Below are 20,775 nucleotides of genomic sequence, written 5' to 3'. Positions count from 1 at the left end.
TAATGCCCCTTTCAGACCGCACTTTGTAAACGGTATATTGCCGTTTTTTTACCGTTTATAAAACGGTAATCTGTGCGGTCTGAAAGGTGCAGGACCACTTAACCGGTTAGAAAATACCGTTTTTTCTAACCGGTTAAAATGCAGGGTCCTACCCGTTTCAGAACCGGTATTTTAGGCTCAAAATTGGGTTCTGAAACGGTATTTAGGACCCAGCCAATGAGCTGGGTCCTAAATTCAGCACAGTGAATATTTAATGAGCGCTCATTAAATATTCACAGCACTGGAGCCGCCCCGCCCCGCGCCCCCCCCGCGCGCGTGTCGACACCCCCCCCCCCCCGTGTCGACTTACCCCCGTGCAGCCGGTACCTCCGTTGTGGATCCCGGCACTGCAGTTCTGTATGGTCGGAAGCACTTATGAAAAAAAGTGTCTTTCAGAAAATGGCTGCCCTATAGGAAAACCAGTTAAAAAAAACTGTCTTTCGTATGGGGGCAGCCATTTTCCAAAAGTCACTTTTCTTATAAGAAAAGTGACTTTTGGAAAATGGCTGCCCCATACGAAAGACAGTTTTTTTAAACTGGTTTCAATTTAAATTTAAAAGACTCCCCCCCTCCTACCTCTGACTCCCCAATTAAGACTCTGCTCCAAAATCTGGCCACTACAAAACAAGTTTCCACCATTTACAAGAATAGAGTCAGCCGGACAGACACTAATAGTCTTAACCCCCTTAAAGCCAAGTGGGAACTAAATGTTGGGTCACTAGATGGGGAACAGTGGGCTGAGGTCCTTGACTCGGTCAGGTATGCTACCCCGTTTGAAATATTTTATGTGTTACATAGAGCCTATCGCTCCCCAGTATCCATGCTCCGAGCAGGTCTAAGATCTGATGACGCCTGTCCTAGATGTGCCTCACCTGGTGCAGATTTCTGGCCCATGCTGTGGTCTTGACCGCCGGTGTTGACCTTTTGGGAGGCGGTTTGGGCCGACATAATCACTACTAAACCATCTCTTCCAACTTAGACCCCAGATATTGTATTTTTGCTCTGGGCCTTTGGGAATCTCACTCGCCCCCCATATATAAATAAGTTCTTTGCCTGGTCTCCCTAGCTAAGGTCCAGATTGCCAGGAAATGGTTGGACGCTTCCCATCCGAATATTTACAATTGGAGGGCCCTTGTTACTGAAGTTGTGGGACACGAGAGATTTTCCTATAAATCAAGGTGCTACATAGCTAAATGGCGTAGCTGGACTTCCTCTAGGTTTGCCCTGTCTGGTAAACCCCTACAGGATTCGTCTATACATTCACTCTGAATGCTCCCGCTGGGCCCCCGTACGCTGCCCGCCAGGACTTAGGCAGAATTATCATCTCTCCTCTACTGCCTACATCTCTTTGAATGATAACCTGGTTGGTGTGCTGTGTTACCATCTGCATTGCATTTTAATGTTACTTTTTTTTTTTTTTAAGTTAGTTAGTTCTCTTGTCTTTTTCTTATATATTTTTTTCTTCATGAGGGTTGGGGGGGGGGACGACGACCCTATCTTATGGGTTTTAGGTTAAGTTGATTAGGGAGAAAATTCATCAAGCATTTGATTCACCTGTACACTCTGTGCTATTGTCAAACTAATTTGTATATGTTATTACAATGGACAAGAACACCAAGGAGATTGAACGCAGACACCAATGAAAGACTTTTGATTGTTTATAGTTATCGATATCTCTTTTCTGCCTGTCACATTTGTTCAATGTGCTATTTCATTTGTACAGTAGTGTATACATTTATTTCTGACAATAAAAATCACACAATTAAAAAAAAAAACAAAAAAAAAAAAAAAACTACCTAGTCCCTGTCCAGTCCTAAGTATTACAACACACTACCTAGTCCCTGTCCAGTCCTCAGCATTACAGCACACTACCTAGTCCCTGTCCAGTCCTCAGCATTACAACATACTACCTAGTCCCTGTCCAGTCCTAAGCATAATATACTACCTAGTCCCTGTCCAATCCTCATTATTACAACACACTACCTAGTCCCTGTCCAGTTACAATGCTAGCTGGTCGTCAGTCATCTACTTATGTCTTTCCATGGTTTTCTCTAACCATCCACTAACCATTCCCTGTAACCCCACTTGTAACAGCAAAGTGAGAGCAATCAAAAAAAGTGGATATGTTGTCCATAACAACCAATCAGCACATAGCTTTATTAATTATCTTCCATCAAAAAATAACAGCTCCAGATTGGTCACTATGGGCAACTTCCCTGTCTGTTTTCTTTAGAATGTAAAATTTTCCCCTGAGGTGGACAAAAGCAACACTAAACTTTATGGTGTCCTACTATACTGCTGTAACCATGCCTATGGTGTAGTGAAACATGAAAAACTCCTGTCGTCCTTTTGAGTGTTGACCAAGTACATGCTGACCTAGGGTATGTCGCCCATTCTTAGGTGTTGACCTTGACACCGTCAACCAACAGTGGTTGACCTAATGACTGTTGACATAGACAGTGTCGACCCATTATCCCAGATCTCTACAAATGTGCGGCCAGACTGACATTTTCCCACTGAGAACTATGCGGATGCAATTAAATCCGATGTTAAGGCCAAGCGGGCAATGGGCCGATGGGATGGAGTGTGAATGGTAGCAACAACACCCTATAGTATGCATTGCACCCCAGTAAGAATGCCAAACAAGCGGTTCAATATTAGTCTACTGTATTTATACTGCATATAGTCTGTACCAGGCACTGGAATATGCCATTTAACATTACAACATTTAGTTGTAGTCAGGGCTATTTTTCAGCAGGCTCCAGCAGGAACTGTGGCCCTTATTCTAGTTCACTCTGACAAAATATTTCTTAGATGGACAAAACCATGTGCACTGCAGGTGAGGCAGGTGTTACTTGTGCAGAGATAATTAGATTTGGGTGGGATTTTACACCTGCCTCACCTGCAGTGCACATGGTTTTGTCCATCTAAGAAATATTTTGCCAGAAAGAGTGAACTAGAATAAGGGCCTCAGTTTCTGCTGGAGCCTGCTGAAAAATAGCCCTGGTTATAGTGACTCCTAATATGAGCACCATGACGAGCTATGTAATGTCCAATGCATTTGCTCGGCCTGTACACATACAGTGGGAGGTCTGTATAATGCTAGGTGTGTAATGTGCCAAGGAGGCTGCAGAATTTACAGCTTTCATTAGAACGTATCACAATGTGGGAGTCAAACAACACAACTAAATAATATATTTGGAACTGCCCAAACTCTGATGTTAGTAAGTCATACCCAAAACATAAGCAACTCAGACAAACAATTGTCAGGCATTTATACCTATGTGAAAGGTAGCATTTGTAATGCGTATTGTTTTTACCACATATTGTGGTACAGGTCATGTGTAAGTAAGTAAAACAGTAACTGACCATTTTCTTGACACTTATTCACTGTTGCCTTTCAATTAAGTGAACAGTCTTCTCAAACTATACACAATTGTAGTATATGTAATTACCAGTTCTAAGCAATGTTATGTGCTTTTTTGCAGCATATTACAGTATAAACATACATATTTATCTTTGTCCTTTATGGTTACATACTGTATCACAAAATAAGATATTAGAGCTGTTAATTGTGCAGGTTAATGAGTAATTAAGTAGAAGCACCGGGATACTAGGCTCGTGCAAAAGCCTGGTCAAGAAAGCAGGATGAGTAAACATTTACATATTAACATAGAAACAGGTTAATCCTTTAAATTAAGGAACCCCACAGAGAAAGCACAGATAAACAAAATGCCAATTAGTAGTTACTAATACACAGAGGGTATTGAATTACTACTGGAGGGTTCTAGAAGCAGATCTAGAATAATTCCACTTCAGGCACCACTGAAAGGAAGGGTGGACTCACCACACTGTCACTCTGTGGTTTGGACCTTTTGGTTTGGTCCAGGGCAAAAATAGTGTATTCAGAGAGTAAAGCAGGCTCTGCTATCATCCCGGCCAGCAGCTGTGCCATACAATGCAATGGAATGGAATGAGGAGATAAATAATCAGACAGGAAAGATGGGTTTCATTTACATAACATTTCACATTTCCCAGTTGGGTATATTTAAGGAAACTGGTGCATAGAAAAAGAGGATATATGCCACATTGTTACTATGGGATACAGCAGCCTTCTCCTGTGCACCAGCTTAAATGAACATTCTGCATTCAGTCTAACAAAATGAAAAAGAAGTAGAAAACATACGGATTAATCAGATATTTCATTATGGACGTCAGAGGATTTTAGACAGTTGGAAAAGATTAACCATAAACCATTGTTAAAGTTCTTAGGTAGACACAGTAACGGTCGACATGGGTTAGGTAGACGTCTGAAATAGATTGACATGGGTTTTGCACTTCTTTTCTGAGCTGACAGGCGATATATCATGCCCTACCATCCACTAGGGCATAGAGGGGCAATAGAATAGTGAGCCTGAAGCATGGCGAGTGGACGAGGTGCACTGTCAGGGTGTCTGTGTCGACTACCGTGTTTCCCCGATAATAAGACACTGTCTTATTTTTTTTTTCTCAACAAAAAAGACAATAGGGCTTATTTTCGGGGTAGGTCTTATATTAATAGCATGCCCCCAGTCCTCCTTTAATGACATGTCCCCAGTCCTTTTAAACAGCCCCATTCCTCCTTTCAATGACCCCAGTCCTCCTTTAACATGCCCCCAGTCCTTTTAAACAGCCCCCATTCCTCCTTTAAATGACCCCAGTCCTCCTTTAACATGCCCCCAGTCCTTTTAAACAGCCCCCATTTCCCCTTTCAATATGAATTAAGAGTCCTGCTCACCAACTTTCCACTTCTTCTTATTGGCTGCGCCACTGCTCCCTGCTGCAGCCGCATGATGTGTGCGGTGACATCACGCGCTGCCCGCAGTGCATCCCTGGGACCGGGAACTAAAACGGCTTCAGTCGAAGCCTGTATCGCAGAGGTGAGGGGGGGGGGTTAGCATGGGTGGCGATGGGGTACAATTTAATGCCTGCACTCCGTTTTAGGCAAATATTAATAGGGCTTATTTTCGGGGGAGGGCTTATTTTTGACCAATGTCCAAAATCTGGGGTAGGGCTTATTTTCGGGGTAGGTCTAATTATCGGGGAAACACGGTATGTTGACATTCGGGACAAAAAAAAAAAAAAAGTGAAAAATATGTGTGGATCTAGACCAGTGGTAGCCAACCCTAGCCCTCGAGAGCTACCAACAGTTAACATTTTCCAGACAACCTAGCTGCTGCACAGCTGCACTCATTAATCACTGACACATTTGAAAAGATACACAGGTGGAGCAAATTAGCTCACGTGATTCTGTGAGGAGACCTGCAAAACATGCACTGTTGGTAGCTCTCGAGGACTAGGGTTGGCTACCCCAGATCAAGACACTGTCGACCTTCCAACCATGTCGACCTATTTCAGGTGCCGACCTAATCTAAGTCGACCTTCAGTGGTCAACCCAGTTGGTCGACCCAATCCTACACCATTATTAACTAATGGTACACTTTAATGCAATTCTAAATGCAGATGAAAGGGACACCCTGTCTCCAGTGACTTTAGCTGTTTACAACTTTCAATTACAAAATCAATTTTCCATATAACTATGTTGAGACAGTAGTTTCTGTATCATTTTATGTATTCCTGGTTTGCACTAATATTGTAATGCAGGAGATCTCACAGAAATCTGCAGAAAGCTAGTTAGCGCTGCAGATAGCAGCCCTCATTTTCAAAGTGAAGATCTTCACATGGTGTAAAACTACTTTAAGCCTATGAATGTATAGTAGCAGGAGATAGACCTTCTCCTGCAGCCTCTGCGGATGCACACATTGTCCATTTCCAGAACCAGTGTCAGATTACTCCGAAGGAGTCTTTCAAAAAAGTAGGGAAGGGGGAAGTCAAATTATGTACCCGTTGACCTTACCCACAGTCAACCATATGGGGTCGACTTAATGATGAATTACATTAGATCTTCTATATCACCCCCTCTCAGCTGCTCTGTTCAATAAGGTCTGTGCTCAGAGGGGAAGGAAGAAATCCTACTATCTTCTATGGACCATGGGTCGTGCAGCTGGACCAGACTATCAAGGCATTCATACAAGCTGTGGGAACACGGTTGTTCTGCATTCTGATGGAAAGAGATCATTGGGTAGACAAGCATTAGGTCTAAAAGCATTAGGTGGCACCACTAGGTCGACATGCATTAAGGCCGACCGGACTGAAGGCCGACCGGACTGAAGGCCGACCGGACTGAAGGCCGACCGGACTGAAGGCCGACCGGACTGAAGGCCGACATGGGTTAGGTTGACAGGGTCATAAGGTCGACAGGGGTTAGGTCGACAGGGTCATAAGGTCGACAGGGTCATAAGATAGACATGGAGTTTTTCTCACTTCCGGCACGGTACTTCTCTACTCTCGGCACAATATTTTATTCTCCCACCATGCCCTAGTGGATGGTAGGGCATGAGATAGCTACTGTCGGCACAAAAAACAATGAAAAACCCCATGTCGACCATATGACCCTGTGAACTTTCCCCCTGTCAACCTTATGACATGTCCACCAAATGCTTGGTGACCCAGTGACTGTATCCCATTCTAACACAAAGTTGCTTGTCATAACCCTGTTCACCACAAAATAATAGTTCATTCCCACATGTGGTTAGTGGCTAACCGGTTTCAAAAATAAATCAAACACAAAATAATTCCTCAGCGCAGGAGACTGGAAAATTAAAGAGAACATAGACTGCTTCTTTCCAGATCCAGATGAAGAGCGGATTAAAAACAAATGATAAATGGTGCTCACCTTTTTACTGGTGGATCTGAAGTATTTTTACTATTATTCTGGCGAATATTTCACAAGGATTCAGCACATCCAACGTAACAAAAAAAAAAAAAATATATATATATATATATATATATATATATATATACACATATATATACACACATATATATACATATATATACATATATATATATATATATACACACATATCCACACATAGTCCAAAATGCCAGGAAGCCAGGGAATACTTGCTACGGTGCCCTCTAACAAGAGGGGATGAGTCCTCTGAATATGTACAGGATGGCAGAAAGTGGCACTCGGAGACTGACACAAATGGTGAAGAAAGTGGAAGTTTTATTCCATGTGCCAAACAGAAAACGTTTCGGAGCTCGGGGCCCTGTCGTCAGTTCAGGGAAGCACTGAACTGACGCCACGATCAACGTCAACCCGAAGCGTGGCGAGCACAGCGAGCCTGCAAGGGGCGGCGGTATGCGTCCTCCGACCTTTTCATACCCCTACTATCCACGTCGGCGTGGAGTTGATTTTAGATAGTGTGGCGAGCGCAGTGAGCCCCGTTAGGGGCAGCGGAATACGAGCCCGAAGCGTGGCGAGAGCAGGGAGGCCCGCGAGGGGTCGCGGAATACATGTTAAGAAATCCACGTCCGTTCGCCACGCTTCGGGCTCGTATTCCGCGGCCACTTGCCACGCTTCGGGCTAGGTGGCTCGCTGCGCTAAAATAAAATCAACTCCACGTCGACGTGGATAGTGCTCGCCACGCTTCGGGTTGGTGTTGATCGTGGGGTGGCGTTAACAATGGGGGGGGGGGGCATTTGACCTAATAATTGACCATCGGGCCCGCTGCGTGGCGAGCGCAGCGAGCCCGCAAGGGGGGGCAATCCACATCCCCCCCTTGTCGGCATTTCGGCTGTCGGGATTCCGGCGTCGGGATTCTGAACGCCGGGATTCAATACTGAATCCGGTGAGTGGTTGCAAATGCAATTGCAGCTATGTAACGATGCGCTGTTATTTTTACAAGCCTTGCACATCAATGTGCAGGTTTGCACAGGGCACAATTTCAGCGCTCTGCAAATTAGCAGCTGTGCGTCCAGGTCTGCATAACTCCCAAATGTCAAGGACAAGGGGAGGGTGAGTGGTATATCTGCAGGTGATAAGGGGTACCCGCTGTGCCTACAGAGTCTATTTTTCCATCTTAGTTCCCGGTCCTGTCAAACGCTGGCTGAGCCACTGGAGCAGAACAATGGGTAGGCGATGGTTGGAATGAGAATATAGATAGAAATGTAGCTTTAAAGCCCTTTTCAAAAACATTGTTAAAATTTTGATAAAATTACTGAATGCTGTGTAGGCATATATGTTTGGTCGGAATTTCCACCATCGCCATCAGTAAAGGATGGCAGTAGGTCACTGACAGCATGTCAAGGGGTGCGCAGTCTGCAGGAATGAAGAAAAAAAAAAGCACACAATTGACCATGAACAATCAGGTGACTACTCAACATAATTAGCCTAGCTATAGAAGTAGGCTGGCACTTACAGCTGTCCATTTTTGCCACAGCCACTGACATGAGACCGGTGGCTGCATTGAAATGAAGGTGGTTCAGGGACCTCATAACCTTGGCTGGGGTGCCAGATGACACTCAGACATTGGGGATCCCGACAGTCAGTATCCCGACTGCCGATGCTTCGACAGGGGGATTCCGACTCAAATGGAAGACCTCACATCAAAGCTTGTGGAAACAGTTTGACCTTTACAACTGGACATCCATTAAATCCTTTTATGCTGTTTTGTGAAATAAAAACTTGAATAAACGATCACAAGGATTTCCATGCTATAAAAGCAGTCAGCAATTATTAGCAGGTATGCTGCAATGCAAAAACTCTTCACATTTTGGTGTGTGGCCAGATAAGAAGTAGATCCTGGGCACCGTCATTCCCCACACTAAATATCTGCATACACCGATACCTCCTCTTGAGACGGACAAGCTATGAATAAATGACAAACTGACCTCTTTGTCAGGAGTGGCTGTGCTGTCATCCAGCTGCTCGGTCACTGAAGATGTGCGACTCCTGTTCCCAGTGGGTGATGCTCTTGGCTGTCCCTAAACAAAAAAAAAAAAAACACATTCAGTAAGAGCATGTTTCAAGGTTCAGATACCTTACACTTTCTTGTATCTTCCCTGCATACTGTACTTTTTCAGAGAAAAAGATCACAGTCAACTATGTGATGTGATCTTCTATGAATAAATAGCATTTTTACCTGCTGTGGACCTAGCTGCTATATTTGGAATTTGACTTCCTTTGGGGAGCACCCCATATTTATACATTACCTGGATAAGTGTGCGGATCTCTGGACAAAATATATATATATATATATATATATATATATATATATATATATATATATCAGGATATGGAACCCAGCACTCAAACTGTGTAGAGGCAATGCTGCTCCGGTTCCTTCCCAGGGGAATCACCCCAAATATACACGGTCCAAAAGCTTGGTTCAAGCAAGGACGTCACACGGAGATCCTTTTCTAAAGTGCTTTATTGCAAATGCAAGTGGCTCGTCCTCAGGGAGCCAGGAGGCTCGAAACAATTGTTGGATGTAACACTTGCATTTGCAATAAAGCACTTTTGAAAAGGATCTCCGTGTGACGCCCTTGCTTGAACCAAGCTTTTGTGTGTATGTATATGTATGTATGTATGTATGTATGTATATATATACACATACACACACACACACAGAGACAGAGGGATCAACACTCATCATAATAAACTTATTCTCTGACACACAAATAGTCAAATAAATAATGGGGTTTTAGTTCATGAATTAATAAATGCATTTAAGCTTGCAGCCCATCGCCAAGGGACCCCATTTTACTGCAAGTCCTACTCTAACAACCATCTCTTAACCCCTTGGGTGGTATGCCCGGAAATATTCCGGGCTCAGCCACTAATATCCCCTTACCGACGCAGCCTGTTTTTGCCTTCCTGACAGAGCCCTTTTTTTCAAATCTGACATGTATCACTTTATGTGGGGATAACTTTTTATTGCTTTTACTTATCCCAGTGATTTTGAAACTGTTTTCTCGTGACACATTGTACTTTAAGTTAGTGGTAAATTTTGGTCGATACAGTCTGTTTTTTTTGTGAAAAATACCAAAATGTCATTAAAAAATTGGCAATTTGCTAAATGTTAAATTTTCTGCTTGTGAGACAAATAATCATACCACTCAAAATAGTTAATAACTAACATAGACCATATGTATACTTTATTATTACATCATTATTTCAACCTGCTTTTAATTTTTTTGGACACTAGGGGGCAGCAGAGTCAAAATTATACACAGACCACATAAAACGCTGCAATTGGCTGTTCCCATTTGAACAGCCAATCGCAGCGATCGCCGATGAGGGGGGGCATCGCTGCCCCCCCTGGGCAATGAGGGAAGTTGTCTGCTGTCAGGGACAGCAGACATTGTCCCTCTGACACCGCGTCTATAGACGCGGTGACAGTTTAAAAACATGACGTACATTTATGCCATGTGTCGGGAAGTACATCCCGACCATGACGTAAATGTACTTCAAATGTCGGGAAGGGGATATAGAATAGGTGCACGCCAGTGGTGTCCATTGGCGCAGCACCTATAGAGCCCCCAAACACCCCCCCAGCTACAGCTATACTGTAACTGAACAATTGGCATGCTGTTGCCTTGTGTGCACCTACAAATAAAGATAAAGACTTTACCATATATAATTTGTGTGGGTGCTCTAATTACATCACCTTCTCCGTTCTTATTTTTTTATTAACAGTTTCTTATAAAGCACATACATATTCTGCAGCACTTTATGTATAGGAGAACACTTTTTCACATAAAAAGCATAATACAGTTTTATTAAAACAGGAGTAAAACACACTCCAGTAGTGTTCATTCTAGTTCTCACCATCTTTGAAAACCCATGCAGTTCCTCTTCCTTGCCTGGGGTGTCACTGTCTGCTGTGGTGTTTCTAGCACAGGTCTGGTTTGCATATCAGTGCTGATATACAGACCACTAGAAGCGATACAGCAGACAGCGGCACCCCAGGTAGGGAAGAGGAACTGCATGGGTTTTATAGATGGTGAGAGATAGAATGAACACTACTCCAGCATTACATACAACTTTCTGAATTGAAATTCACAATTTGGATACAGAACCCAATGCCTTTTATCTCTGAGACAAAGCAAATTATCTCCATAATGGACAAAACCATGTGCACTGCAGGTGGGGCAGATGTAACATGTGCAGAGTAAATCTCTAAAAAGAGGCATCTGAGGTAAGTAGCCATAAGTATCACACATACAGGCCACATTGGTAAGTGGTTAAGGATATAAAAGGAACCTGGATAGCTGTGAAGACTGATCTCACCTACTCCAGACCAAAAAGCTGTGACACAAGCCAAAAAGGTCTGATACTAAAACATTGGTATGTATTTTCTCCGATACATATGAAAGGAGATGATGGTGTTATAGAGCACCCCCTCAAATTTATTAGGCATTTAATTTGTTTGGAGTTCTATGAACAGGGCACTCATTGAGAGGAGCAGGGCACTCATTGAGAGGAGCAGCTTTTCTCTTTCTCCTTTCCTCCCATTAATTTATTCCAAGGGCAGGACAAAGGCTTTTTCAGTTCAGTGAAGTATTTACTGCATGAACACAATGTTTCGGGGTCCAAAAACCTGTCCTCAGGTGGTAGCGTATATACACATGCCCTGGTGGTCTTGCAGAAGTTGCAAGCGACCCAGTTTCCGTCATCAGCATCTTAAACTCTGGAGACCTTGAACCGCCACTTACCTTCTCCCATCTGGCTGTGATCCTGGGCCCAGAAAAAGCAATAGCTAGCATATAATTTACTGGCACCAGTGTTGCAGCGCCAGCAGGAGTGTCAGAGCTGCAGGATCACTGTGTTTGCCACTTGGTGAGATTAGCTTTAATATATATAAATGCATAAAAAGAACAGTGGCATGTGTTCACAATACAAAATGTGTCTCTGCTGACCAACATTCCGGGGCCAAACGTGCCCCTTTGTCAAGGCAGCAGTCTCCTGCAAACAAGGTGCATCCAGCTGCTGCCGGCACCAAAACTAAACTGGGGATGGGAACCACTTAATTCCCCAAAGTAATCTGTAGAGCCTATGGATCCTAAAAAAAAAAAAAAAGTGGAGGTAATGTATATATAGAAAAACAGTAACAAAGAAGAAAAAAAATCTGGTATGAAATGTTACCCATGTACCAGTTTCCAGAATAATTCATAGACATGACATTCTATGTTTTGATACGGTGTTGAGTAAAAGCAGCATACATAACTTCAGGACAAAAAGTTTAGAAACAGAACCTAACCCCAAAGTAAATCACACAATAGAGATTTATACTAGCACAAAATTACACCACGTGGTCATGCTTTCTATCACTCTGTATTTGGCAAATGTAAACTGATTGAAGAACACACCCCTGGATCCTTGTGTGTGACAGCAGCTTCCTGTTTCATGAACAATATGGACTGTAGATCACAGACCTGTATAACAGGCTTGCTGAAAGGCCAGTCAATCTGATATAGGACACTTACATGATTTAAATCGGTTTTTCAGCCTATATTCTGTTAAACCTGCTTACGCTTTTTCTGAGCCTTTTACTTGAAATCTAAACTTTACAAATCAGATGATGTACTCTGTAACTCCCAGTTTGTCATCTGAATTTTTTTATATACAATGTAAAAACCTCAGGGGGGTTTCACAGCATGGAAGACTGATTTATAGCAGAGTTTCTACACCATTATAGTCCAGGTTTTAAGGATATCCATGCCTGAATCCAGATGTTTAGAGCACACTGACAGTGGTACCAATTAAGTTACCCGTGATCAAGAATATCCTTAAAACCTTGACTCTAAATGGTGACATTTGAGAAACTCTGAATTATAGTATCATGGTATGGTACACAGTTCTCACCTTACACCTGTCCACGACGTTAAATTCAAATGGAACACCTATTCTGCTATGTAGTAGTTAGCTTATATATGCTGCTACACACACATACACTACATACATCCAATTTCCACTTATACTGAAACACTGGTCTGAGACTGTAGATATAAAATACATGCAATTAAAAAAAATGGCAATAAGCAAAACATTGTACCTTAGATTTAAACAAGATTTCAGTTATTTATCTCAAATTAAAAAACACACAACGAAATACCTTGCACCAACCTGGGAGAATGAAAAAATGAAGGCTATATTAAACCTATAATTTTGTCCATTCAAGCTGGGCATGACATAGTCATACAGCTGCTTCCCAGGCCACACTAACAGAAAGTTGTGTAAAGGTGACATGGTATACTGTAGTGAGGGGAGAGATACAGGAGAGGACACGGTTCCAGAAACCTAAATATGATAGGCAGAAGCAGTGGCGGATTCAGGGGGGGGGCACCCGGGCACGTGCCCCCCCTGTCATTATTTTTGTAGCTGAGGACCAGGGCTTTCCAACGAGCCCAGCCCCGTGTCTCTAGCCTCCCGGGAACCGGAGATATCGCCTGGCAAACCTGTAACGTTTTTTTCCCCATAGGATAATATGGGACCCGTCAATTCCGACCCCCCCCCACCCGGTTCCGGCGGCTGCCAGTTCCCCCCCTGGCATTGCAGAAGCTTGTGGTTGATCTCATTCCATTCCAAATCGCTGGGCCTTCAATATGATACCAGGCTGGTCCATATCGGTCAATAGGTTTCAGAGATATTGCATGTAAACCAATTTTTTTATTTTTGAAATGTAATTTCATGGCTGTTCATGTTCTTTGAGGGCAGATTACTCTGGAACCAAACGTTCCAGTTTCACTGGATCAAAATCATTCAAAGCCCACTCAAAAGTTCTTCAATATGATATTTGTCTCATGTAAATGGGTCAGTTGGTTCCGAAGATATAGCCAGTTAAATTAGATAACTGGTTAAAGGGGGGAAGGGGTGGTTTTCTCTCCCCCTCACACCAGAAAATGCAGGGACTAGGCTGGTGTAAAAGGGGCCAACCTGGGAATGCATTTTCTGGTGTGAAAGGGGTATTTTTTCAAATAGCCGGGACCTGCAGTGCTCTGAATACAGCCGGGCTCTGCCACTGTCAGTGGCTATCACTTCTGCCTGGCGGCAGCTGTCCCCATTTACCGCGAGCATGTATTCGACCCTTGGCAATGAGCATGTAATCCCACATGGCAACAAGCATGGAACCTCTGGCAATGAGCATGGAACCCTTGGCAATGAGCATGTAGATAAGCAGCACTTATGTAGCATAATGTAGCATTTTTAATAGGCATTATGGTGTTTGGCATAATACATAATGGACATAATGGTGTGTAACTTAACGTGTAATGGATATTATGGTGTAAATGTTTAATGCGCGCCTTTGGCGCACAATGTCCCTGTTTATGAAGCGTATTGTGAATTTTAGCTTAATCTGTGTGGCATTATGTGAATTCTGGCTCAATCCATGTGGCATTATGGGAATTTTGTCTCAATCCATTTGGCATTATGTGAATTTTGTCTCAATCCGTGTGGCATTATGTAAATTCTGGCACAATCCGTGTGGCATTATGTGAATTTTGGCTCATTCCATTTGGCATCATGTGTAAGGGGCAAGTATAATTGGGTGTAGTATTTTGTTGCATAATGTGTAGAAGTTGTATATGGTGTTGTACACTACACTCAAGGACACGCCCCCTGTTGAGTGGCCACACCCCCTTTTCTGGAGCGCGCCTTCGGCGCGCGCACAATTAAATACTTCACATTTGTCGCCATGGTGGGCCTGCGTACTTTAACTACCAGGGCCTATTTTTAGTCCCATTCCCACCCTCTCTCTGCCGCTCTCTTAGCATGTACACTGGCACCACTAACCCCCACCTAAACCCTCTTTTATCATGGTGCCCCCCCTGTCATTTTATCCTGGATCCGCCCCTGGGCAGAAGTGGAATAATAACATCACCAGAGCAATGTGACAGGTGTCAGACAGAAGTGCCCTATGTCCTCCTACCTGCTGCTGGGGGCTGAGGCTACTCCGCACAGGAGACTGCTCCTCACTGATCTTCTGCTTCAGCTTCTTGAACATCGTGCAGGAGGTGGAGGGGACAGAGCAGCAGCGATGGAGGGTGGCAGCACAGTGACAGCCTGGGGTCCCGACAACTGATTATCTGTCCTCCCCCCGGCTACGGAGCTACACACTGCCGCCTATATACCGGCACATATACATATATCTATACTGAACCAGACACTGATACTGCAGAGCTGCTGCTGCGTTACTGAGACCACTTCCTGCTTCTAGGTGATCACTGGCACTGCCACTACTGCCGTGGGGCCGGGGCTCTCTACTGCGCATGCGTGGCCAACGTGGAGCTACGGGCGCTTGGAAGGTACACGCAGTGTTCCAGACTCGAGCGAGGTGCTGGGTTGGGGACGTGAGTCACGTGATGTTAAAACTGCTGTAGTAGAAAACATCCGATACTCAGTCAAGCTGCTTGTGCAAGTAACTACACTAGCCAGCATGCACTGCCACAGTTTTTCTGTTAGGGGTATGCTGTGGTTTGTAGTAGCACACCACACAGTAGCTCAGGGTTGCCTACCGAACCTCTCCTTCAGGGAGAAAATGCTCTGTTCCTGGACTTTCCTAGTACTAATGTATGATTGCTGTCACATGTGGGGAGCTACTTAATTGATAAGAACAGGGTTGCCTACCCTCCCGAAATGGCCAGGAGGGTCCCGGAAATCAGGTCCCCCCCCCCCCCCCTGGAAAGGGGGGAAACACTCCCGCATAACCCCCCATCTCCCACGAATCGCCCCTCGGCGGGGGTGTCTGCTGGTAAAATTACGCGATCATGTCATTTTTGCCCCGCCATGCAATGCCTGAAATACCAGCATTGCACGGCAGGGGCGTGGCTAAAATGACGCTATCCCCATAGACATGCCCCAGCCAACAGAATAACCCATCTGTGGCTCCGCCCCCAAGCCGGCTCTTTTTTCCTCCTGACGATGGCCATGCCCCCCTGCCTAACAGAGCTGGCTGCCCTCTCCCGGAGTGGGCAGCTCCAATGTCGGCAAGTATGGATAACAAAGGTGGTTCACCAGAGGTGATGGCAATCATACATTACCAGGAAGGTCCCGGTACAGAGCATTTTCCTTCTGGAGGAGCGGTCAGGTAGGCAACCCTGCAGTAGCTAGATTACTGCACATTGCAATGCCAACAGTAAGCAATCATACTTGCCTACCTTTGGAAACTGGTTTCAGGGAGATTCCATAGCTCACAACTTGAGCATGGTAAAAATGAGGATCATCTTATGCGGCTGACCAGGGATGGGGCTACAAAGAAGGTGGGTGTGGTCTCCAGTAAAGTGGGCATGGCCCAGTGCAGCGACACCCATTTTCGTCATATTTCCCTGGTGGCTGGCTGCTAGCAGGCTTTGCTGGCCTGAGTGGCTCTTGTGCTGACCACGGCCAGCAGTGCTTGGCAGGCCTCTTAGGCATGCTCTGCTGTGCTGTCCAAATTTTTAGATGGGATTGAGTATTCTGGGTGTATTGGGAGGACTATACAGGGCTTTTGGGGGGGGGGGGGGACTGGCTGCTAAAACGGGAGTCTTCTGCAAAATGCGGGAGTGTCAGCACGTCTACTTCCAAACCACACACACACATAGGGGTCACAACCAGCACACACACACACACACATACAGGGGTCACTACCAGCCTACACACACACACACACATACATACAGGGGTCACTACCAGCCTACACACACACAGAGGTCACAAATAGCCCACACATACATACATACATACATACAGGGGTCACAACCAGCCCCCCCCACACACACACAGGGGTCACTACCAGTCTAACACACAAACATACACACAGGACAGTGTTCTCCTATACACAAACACACAATGCCAGTGTACTCACACACACTGACAGGGGTCAGTATCTGATCACACACACAAAGGGGACAGTACCAGCTCTAATACGTGCACCCAGGGGTCACCTACAAACACACATTGGAGTCAGTGCTAAGCTACATAAACACACAAATAAACACACCACACTACAGACCTGCCTGCACCTTGTACCAGCTGCAGCCAGTATGGAGCTGCAGTGCCGGCTGAGGCAGAAATACATGACACTAACCTCATACCCTCCAACTGTACCGTTTTTGCCGGTACAGTACCGTTTTATAACGGGCTGTACCGGCTAAAAAATAAATGTACCGATGTACCGGTTTCCTCCTCCGACCCGCAGGTGATGACTTCGGGCTGCAATGGATGGATCCCAGCGGGGGTAATTTTGTCCCAGTGCAGCTGCCCCCGTTCCCAGTGGTGCCTTGCGCGGTGTCCCGGCAGCCAGCGTGCGTGCATCACATGAGGTCAGCATGCGGCCCCGCTCCCGTACTCAGGGGCTGCCCGCACAGTAAAGACCGCCTGGCGCATGCATCCCTTTAATATCTGGAAGATGCCAGCGCGGCGAGACTCGGATGACAAAGCAGCACCTGGTGGTGAGGGGAGCGGCCGGCCGTGCAGCCAGTGGTGGTGAGGGGAACACCTGGTGGTGAGTGGAGCGGCCGGCCATGCAGCCAGTGTCGTGTCTTGTCTTGTCCTCTGGGGGTACAGTACACATTTAAAATTAACTCCGTTCAGGTGGGGGCATGTCCACACCCCCTATATCAGTGACCACACCCCCTGTACCGAAATTCATAGATAAAATGTTGGAGGGTATGTAACCTGCTCCTCCCCCAGCTCTCCTCCGAGCTGCTTGCTTCCTGTGTTAGCTCCCCATCACTCCCCCTCCTTTGTGTCTCCAGCCTGCAGCAGCTTCCTTCCACCATGCAGGGCTGAGGTGCAGACTCCGCTTCTGCTGCTTCCACTGCTGCTGGTAGCCTGGTACAGTCTCCCTGAAGGCTCTGCTGGGCGGCGCGGCAGCTCTCACACAATCATGCAAGTACCTGTATATGCCATGCTAGTGCGAAGCTCTGCCCCCATCGCGCCAGACAAGCAAATGCGCAGTCGGGATGTTCAGACTGGGCTTTGAAATTCCGGGGGATTGGGAGGGCTTTGCAGGGCACTGGGGGCCAAAGCGGGAGGCTCCCGCAAAATGCGGGAGTATCGGCAAGCATGTAAGGAATGCTACTTGACTATGGATGGACATCGGAAGCCTGCAATCCTATGATGGACACCAGCTTCTGACAGCGGTAGAAACTAAATAGTATATTATAAACCATTCTTTGGAAGCGCCATCACAATGGTTCACGCATGGTGCCAGATGGGTACTCTCTCATCTTTGCGGACATTGCTTACACTACTGAACTTACATACTGTACGGCAAGTCATACTGTACGAGGAAGGATCACCAAAAATAAGCACCACCACCCTGGGTCCACGCCACCACATAATGCGGCAGCCAATCAGCTGTTTTTGAAATATGACAGTTGGGATTTGATTGGCTGGAGTGTTATCTCTTTCCAAATTAACTCCACTTTATCTCCAGTTTATCTTTTTTCACCAGGCTTAATACATCTGCCCCATGTATAGAAACCCCCATTTATGAATGTGCAGTTGAAACCACAGCCAGGACCAGGGGCAAAAGCAGGATTTTCCAGGGGGGTTTTCCAAATATGTGATGACACAGACATAGTGACATCATCAATCAGAAACAGGAGTGTGTTTGGAAAGACTCCATGGTATTGGGGATTGGTGTATAGCAGGCATTGGAAGCGCTGTCCATATACAGCCTGTGCACCCTGATATTGCAGTTTGTATATTGTACAATGTACATGCATATTTGAAGTAAATCATTTACTTTTTTAAAAAATACTGCACTATCTGTGCCCCTGTGTTTCATTTATTTTCTGTGCATTATGAAATGGAAAAGTTGGGAGCTGCAATGAAGGGGGGACTGCAGCAGGTATCTCCAATATCTGCTGCAATCCCTCCATTCCCACTGGCAGCCGCATCAATATAAGTTTCTATGTTGGATGCGATGCTCCCAGATTTACCAATACTCAGAACGCGAGGCATTCCCAATATTAGTTAACGCCATCTTGAGATTGTGAAAGCCCAAGCGACCAAGCATGTATAGCCTATCTGGCATCCAATTAAGCCCTATCCCTTCCTGTGCCAGGTGATACAATATATTCAACAAATGTGATTGCATTCTGCAGTGCGTTCATGCGATCAGTGAGAAATGGGCCCCTTTGTGACTTACATGGCTGGTGCAGGAACATCACAAACATCAGGATGCGGATGCAGGAATACTGTCAGCCAGCATCCCAATCATAGTATGCGTGATGATGAGCTAGTGTGCAGCCGGGGATGGGGGGGTTAGGTTTAGTCAAAAGGGGGAGGTTAGGGATAGGTTGCAGGTAGGAGGGTTAGGGTTAGATGGTGGGGGTACGTGGGTTAGGGATAGGCTGCTAGATGGAACATTTAGGGGTACACAGTGGGGGTTAGTTACCTATAGGGTTTCTTCATATCAGAGTGCCGGGGTTGGTCTTTTGACCGCCAGCGCCAGGATATTGGATGTATTCCTTATGTGAATGTGAGGATTGACACTCACCGGGGTGCCTTCCTATATGAGTACATAGTAGCAGAGGTTCATCTTCAAGCCTAAGAAAAACATGCTCGTATATATATATATATATATATATATATATATATATATAAAATCATACAACATACTCTGTACAACCGCAAAAATACATATGTAGGTCAACTATTGCTGACTATACGCAGATATATCTACACATGCACTATACAGTATATTCACATACAATCTAATACATGCACACAGTGTACGCAAGTCAGTGGAGTGCACGATGCTCTGCAGACTAATGCCTGCTTCTCCCGCCCCTGCTCTGTGCCTGCAACCTGTTGCTCCGGAGCTGACTGCAGCTCAACCCTGCTTCTCTTGTTGCTGCTCAATGTCCGCACCTCCCCTCTGCCTTGCAAAGCACAGGCATTACCGCTTCCGGATGCCTGCATTTCCCCTTCGCTTTGAAAAGCACAGGCATCGCCGCTGCCATATGCCTGCACCTCCCCTGCGTGCACCACTGCCTCCGCCTTGCAAAACACAGGCATCACCGCTGCCAGATGGCTGTAGAGACCCTATATGCGGCTTCTATCCAGGAAAAAAGAGAAAATATTGTACTGCATGCGACACTGTATCTGACAACAAGATCCACCAATTGCTCTTCTCTAGGAAATTCACAGCCACCGAGAGGAACTACCCAACTGGTGAGAAGGAACTTTAAAGCCATCAAGCTCGTCTTTAAAGAATGACAATATCTTTTAGAGGGAGTCCAGTTCCTAATAACCATGGATATGGATCATTAGATCTCTGTCATCATTCCAATTGTAAAGCGCAACGGAATATGCTATATAAGAAACTGTAAATAAATAATAAATAAAATCTCAAGACATACTTACAGAGGATCATTGCCCAATCCTTAATCCAGCAGTGTTTGCCTCAACCAAACTAACCCAGATCCTATAGTTGAGAAGACATTTGTTGCTCCCAAATTACAGAACCAACTCCTGCACTGAACATATGCCTCACTCTTTTCTGGACATGGTGAGGTACAGAAAACCCTATACTGTCTCAGGAGAGCCCACTATGCGACAAGACACTCACTGGCCTTTGCTGCTTCATGTGTTATATACGCTCAGCATAAAACTCTTTGCCAGGCTCCAGTCTGTACACTTCATTCATTGTCCGTCCGTGAACACATATCGATCACAGATCATCACATCACAGATCTTCATACCTCCCAACATGATCCTCTCCCGGAGGGACACATTTCTCTGTTTCTGGACTTCGCTCATAATGTATGATTGCCATCACCTGTTTCAGACAGGGTAATTGATTAGAAAGCTGCTTCAACACAGGTAATGGCAATCATTATTTAAGGGAGAAGTCC

General features: G+C 45.3%; 1 protein-coding gene across 3 annotated transcripts in view; it reads right to left on the bottom strand.

The window, feature by feature from the left end:
• GOLGA4 (golgin A4) overlaps positions 1-15,200 on the bottom strand; it is a 107,872-nt gene extending 92,672 nt beyond the window's left edge. For 2 of the 3 annotated variants that reach the window (XM_083188235.1, XM_083188236.1), the window contains exons 1-3: positions 14,859-15,200; positions 8,818-8,910; positions 3,887-3,985 (exon numbers count right to left, since the gene is read on the bottom strand). In XM_083188235.1, the coding sequence (XP_083044361.1) occupies positions 3,887-3,985; positions 8,818-8,910; positions 14,859-14,933 (267 nt within the window). In that variant the 5' untranslated portion in view covers positions 14,934-15,200. The remainder of the gene's footprint in view (positions 1-3,886; positions 3,986-8,817; positions 8,911-14,858) is intronic. The other variant, XM_083188237.1, reaches the window with a different exon arrangement.
• Between the last annotated feature and the right edge of the window lie 5,575 nt (positions 15,201-20,775).

The sequence above is a fragment of the Crinia signifera genome, chromosome 5 (genome assembly GCF_055691185.1).
Source record: "Crinia signifera chromosome 5, ASM5569118v1, whole genome shotgun sequence".
NCBI classification, from domain to species: domain Eukaryota; kingdom Metazoa; phylum Chordata; class Amphibia; order Anura; family Myobatrachidae; genus Crinia; species Crinia signifera.
This window is presented reverse-complemented; position numbering and strand designations above follow the sequence as displayed.